The sequence below is a fragment of the Prunus dulcis genome, chromosome 8 (assembly GCF_902201215.1).
Source record: "Prunus dulcis chromosome 8, ALMONDv2, whole genome shotgun sequence".
In the NCBI taxonomy this organism is placed as follows: Eukaryota; Viridiplantae; Streptophyta; class Magnoliopsida; order Rosales; family Rosaceae; genus Prunus; species Prunus dulcis.
In genome coordinates this window covers 6,546,389-6,551,515 of record NC_047657.1, presented here as the reverse complement: position 1 = coordinate 6,551,515, position 5,127 = coordinate 6,546,389, and the positions used below count along the sequence as shown (strand labels likewise).

Genomic DNA, 5,127 nt, shown 5'->3' with positions numbered 1-5,127 from the left:
ACCCTTTTATTGGTATTACTATCACCCCTTTCATATAAATTCTCCTTCCACACAAAACTCACTCCTCCACCGAATCTGTCTCCATCTACTGAAACTCTCTCCTCCATACAAACTCATTCCCCCCAAAGAATGGATTTACTAACCAAGTTTGATGTGAGCATAATAAACACCCCTCCAAACAAAGACCGCCTTCGAAATGCAAGTGAGTCACCAGACAAGCAATGTCACATTCCTAGACAGAATGACCATTTTGTTGGAAGTTTTGAGTCTGAAAGAGTTGTTTGTTTTTGGAAGGAGAGGCATCTTCAACTTGTTGATGAAATCCAAAGGGCAAGGGCACGTTTGGAATTTGTTGAAGGCCAAATTGAAGATGACAAAAGGCAGGCCAATCTGGATAGGGCGAAGTTGCAGCGCATGAAGCGTAGACACAAACGACTTCGGAGTGTAGTTGTTCAAAAATACAAGAACTCATCTAATGCAGTGGAGTCAAAGAAGCGTGTGATGCAAGCTGGATTCGACTACTTCCGATCCTATGCAAAACTCGTCGTACCTGTTTTTGATTGGTCATCTATTACCGTTTCCGATGTCACCAAATATACTCAGCAAGGGAAGTAACCATTTTGGTTCTCGTGTTTGAGCAGAGGCAAATCAGTGGAATTGGAATTTTCGTTAAACTCTGCTTCAAACCTATTTTGATGCTAACTACTATGGAAGATTTAAACCTTAATATTTTGATGTCTTTAATTACGAAAACACAAGATGCAAAGAGCCCATCTACTTCAGTCATATGTTGCTGCCATGTCCATTTTTTTTTTTGATCACGTATCAGATTTGGACATGGTTGCATCATATGCAATGTTGCCTTTATTTATTATATGTTAGGACAAGGTTTATGGAAAAGCTTTTGTGAGTGCGTTTGTGACAAGGTTATGGAATTATTATGTACCATTTATATATTGTTTTTTGTACTGGTTCATCTCCTACTATTTCTTGCTTTCTTTATATTTTATGTTTGTGGAATCCCTCTCAAAGTTAACATATGTTGTGAAAAAAATGCAGACTGAATATATAATCACTCATATAGACTAGGACAAATATTCACTAAGGGTTTTAAAATTGCTTCACTTGTGTGAGGTTATTGAGAAAAAGTATGGCATTATTTTATGTGATTGGACATGATTGAAAATATATTACTGATTCCCAATGCGGCGTCATATGGACAACTTATTGAATACCTCTTACGTGTTAAAAACTCTAAGTGCAGTTGCATGTGGACAACTTATTGAATACCTCTGACGTGTTTACAACTGTAGGTGCAGTTGCATGTGGACAACTTATTGAATACGAACTGACGTCTTGAAAGCTCTAGGCGTAGTTGCAATGATGGCTTCAAAGCATGTGCAATTATTATTTATGTTCAACTTTTATAACAAAACATATTATTGTATATAGTGAAACTAATTATTGTATTATTACAAATTATATATCGAATATTATCCGAAATATACGTGTTAACGTGAATTAGGGTTAAGAGGAAAGTGAGTTATGTAAAAATAATTTTGATTTTCTCATTGTGAAACGGATGCTTTATAGGTTCCCCTAGTTTTATAACGTCAGAAGGAGGCCGGAAAAATTTTTGGGGCATTTTTTGGATTTTCCTAGAATTTATTACCTATTTTCACAGATTGTTGCACTAAAAAAGCAAAAATAATAGCAAGAGGACACCTGGCGCAATCTCAGCCCGTCACTTTTGACTACTTGCACAAGTGTACGTCAGTCAACATGGCCACATCCTCCCTTTTTACCCTAAATTATTATTTTATTACTTTTCCTTACAAAAATCAGAACTAATTACACAAAAAATAAAAAAAATTATCCGAAAATTGCTACGAACTCATTGACACTCCATCTCCCTTGCTGAATTCTCCGATTCATTGTTACGCATGTTTAAAAATAATTCCGCACATTAACTGGAGATGCTTGTTGAAGTAGGTTATTGAAGTTTAAGTTAACAAACATCAATACTTAGGGTTAAGAGGAAAGTGAGTTATGTAAAACAATTTGGATTATTTCATTGCGAGACGGATGATTTATAGGTTCTCCTAGTTTTATAACGTCACAAGGAGGCCGGAGTAATTTTCGGGGCATTTTTAGGATTTTCCTACTATTTATTACCTAGTTTCAAAGAATTTTTAACTAAAGAATCCAAAATTGAAAAGAAGATGACACCTGGCGCGATCTCAGCCCGTCACTTTTGACTACTTGCACAAGTGTATGTCAGTCAACATGGCCACATCCTCCCATTTTACCCTAAATTATTATTTTATTACTTTGTCTTAGAAAATTCATAACTAAATACACAAAAATCAAAAATTATTTCCAAAAATTGCTACGAACTCATTGACACTCCATCTCCCTTGCTGAATTCTCCGATTCATTGTTACGCATTTTAGACAATTATTCCCAACATTAACGGGAGATGCTTGTTGAAGTAGGTTATTGAAGTTCAAGTTAACAAACATCAATACTTAGGGTAAAGAGGGAAGTGAGTTATGTAAAACAATTTGGATTATTTCATTGCGAGACGGATGATTTATAGGTTGTCCTAGTTTTATGACGTCACAAGGAGGCCCGGGTAATTTTCCCAACCTTTTTTAGGAATTTCCTACTATTTATTACCTATTTTCAAGGATTTTTCCACTAAAATAGCCAACCCTAATTGCAAGAAAACACCTGGCGCAATCTCAGCCGGTCACCTTTCACCACTTGCACAAGTGTACGTCAGTCAACATGGCCACATCCTCCCATTTTACCCTAAATTATTATTTTATTCCTTTTTCTTGGAAAATTCAGAACTAAATACACAAAAATTAGAAAAACGATCCGAAAATTTCTACGAACTTATTGAGATTTCATCTTCCTACTGAATTCCCTGTTTCATGGTTATGCTACATTAGCATTTTATTATTATTTTTCCACAATTATTATAATTATTATGATATTACTTTTTAGGCTGTCCATTTGTTAATTATATTTAGTCCAACTTTTTGAAAACAATTTTATTTTCCATGCGAATAGGCCATTTGTAGTGCTCATCGGAGTTGAAGTTCTTCAATTTGTTAATTTTTTTATTTTTTAGGTTTAAGGGATGTTTTGAAACATAATATGGAAATATACAAGTCATCCATTGTACTCCTTCCACACAAACAAATTATTCTACGTCATTCATTGTTCAACTTTTGCTTAAGAAACGTGTAACCAAATCCTTTCGGATATGCTAAGTGGGAAAATGTCATTCCCAAGCACTGGTGAAAAGACACCTATTTACTCCATGCATGACTTTTAGTTTACCAAATATGAAGATTGGGGTCGGTGAGCAAAATATCTGTGTCAGTAAAATGTCATTCCTAGCCGTCTATGATGTAAGTAATAATTCCGCTATATAATGAATATTATACATTTATATATAAAACGGTTTATGACAAAATACCAACATTTAAACAACATTTAAACAACATTTGTACAACGTAGCCAGCCAACCTAGAAGTGAAGAGAAGCAAGTCCACAATGCATCAAAACCGTAAATTCGTACTAAAACTAATGCAAAAACACGTGATTCCCTCGCACAACATACTCACGCATCAGTTTGAACCAAAAAATACTCTCACGGTGCCATTTGCATCGATTGCAACAAATCCAGAAGGCAGGATTTATCTTGTCTTCACTAGGCCAGCCTTGAATAACAAAATACCATTCATTGTTGTTACAAGCGCTGCAGCGATTAAACTTAATCTTCCCATAGTCAAACATATCTACGATATGTTTTGCAACACATGCTGTGTTTAATCTTCGTGTCAAAGCATCCCTGGTTCCTTTCATATCAATGTTGTTACGTTGATTCAAAGAACACAAGAATTGTAATGCATCCTCTTTTGACTGACCAATTCCGGACATACCAAGTAGTCCAACTACATAAGCCGCTTCCATATGGCCTGCCGTGGCTGCAATGCGCATCCCATACAACGCTTCCACCTTACCGTGCCTGAAAAAAATATCGAATGCTTCTCTAAATATGGACTCAGGGTTATCGCAAGCCCTGCATTGTTCCAAGAAATGCTGGACCGCAGGTCTGGCACGGTACCAGATAGGATGGTATGGGTACTTTGCCATTGAAATGGTGTTCCCCACTTGTGGACTGTTTGCCAAAGTTTGGAACAATGGGCACACAGATGCCATACGGAAGAGATCTTCCGATGATTGGGTTGCCACGTATAACATCACTTGAAACCAAGCGGACTCCGGGATGAAGGCTTCGGGCATATCCAAATGGACATGCTTCCTTCTCTTTCCTCCGACTGTAGTGAAGTGTTTCGAATTCATTGAAAAGTTTTTGGAATTGAACGATTTGAGGAGTGGCAGAGGTGCAAAACGAGAATATTTGGGATACACGTTTTGTTTTTGCCTCTGTTTATAGTGTTTTGAAAAGGTGTTTCCAGTTGGGGTTTTTCCAAGTTGACCGTTTTTAAAGAAACTGAACCCAAGTGAATTAAAACTGAAGACAAAAAAAGGGAAAACGTCATAACGGTGCATACAGAGTCAGACAGTCAAAAAGTTAATTAAATGGCTATTTGCATAGCCATTTTTGGGATTATCCCACTATCAAATTCATTGATACAAATGTGATGGATTACTGACTAGTGACAGAAGGTCCCATCATATACTTTTTCATTTTCCCACACCGAACTACCCCTAGTAATGTTATTAAAATGGAACCAATAATGATGGATTCTTATCCAACTAGTTGCCTTAATGAAATATAAATAAAATAATAAATTTGAAGCACTGTCCCCTCATTTTTCAGAAAATATATTTGGTAGTGAAGTAGTTTATATTGCTTTTCGGGCTAAAAGATGTCACAATGCTGACGGTACAGGTGTTGAGATCGTGACCAACCCACCAAATGATCCCAAAAAAAAAAGAAATATAACTCGATTTGGGCAGAGATGAGAGAGAGCTGAGTGACAAGTTTAGGGTTATGAGTGAAGGGGTATGAATCACAACTATGAGTGAGAAGGTATGAGTCCGAAGAGGTTTTAGTGAGAAGATCTGAGTGAGAAGAGGTACAAC

At 36.5% G+C, this 5,127-nt stretch overlaps 1 protein-coding gene across 1 annotated transcript in view; it reads right to left on the bottom strand.

Moving 5' to 3' along the window:
• Positions 1-4,380, bottom strand: part of LOC117638344 — a 6,610-nt gene extending 2,230 nt beyond the window's left edge. Inside the window, exon 1 of the mRNA XM_034373476.1 lies at positions 3,752-4,380. Coding sequence (XP_034229367.1) covers positions 3,752-4,380 — 629 coding nt within the window. The remainder of the gene's footprint in view (positions 1-3,751) is intronic.
• Positions 4,381-5,127: the final 747 nt, after the last annotated feature.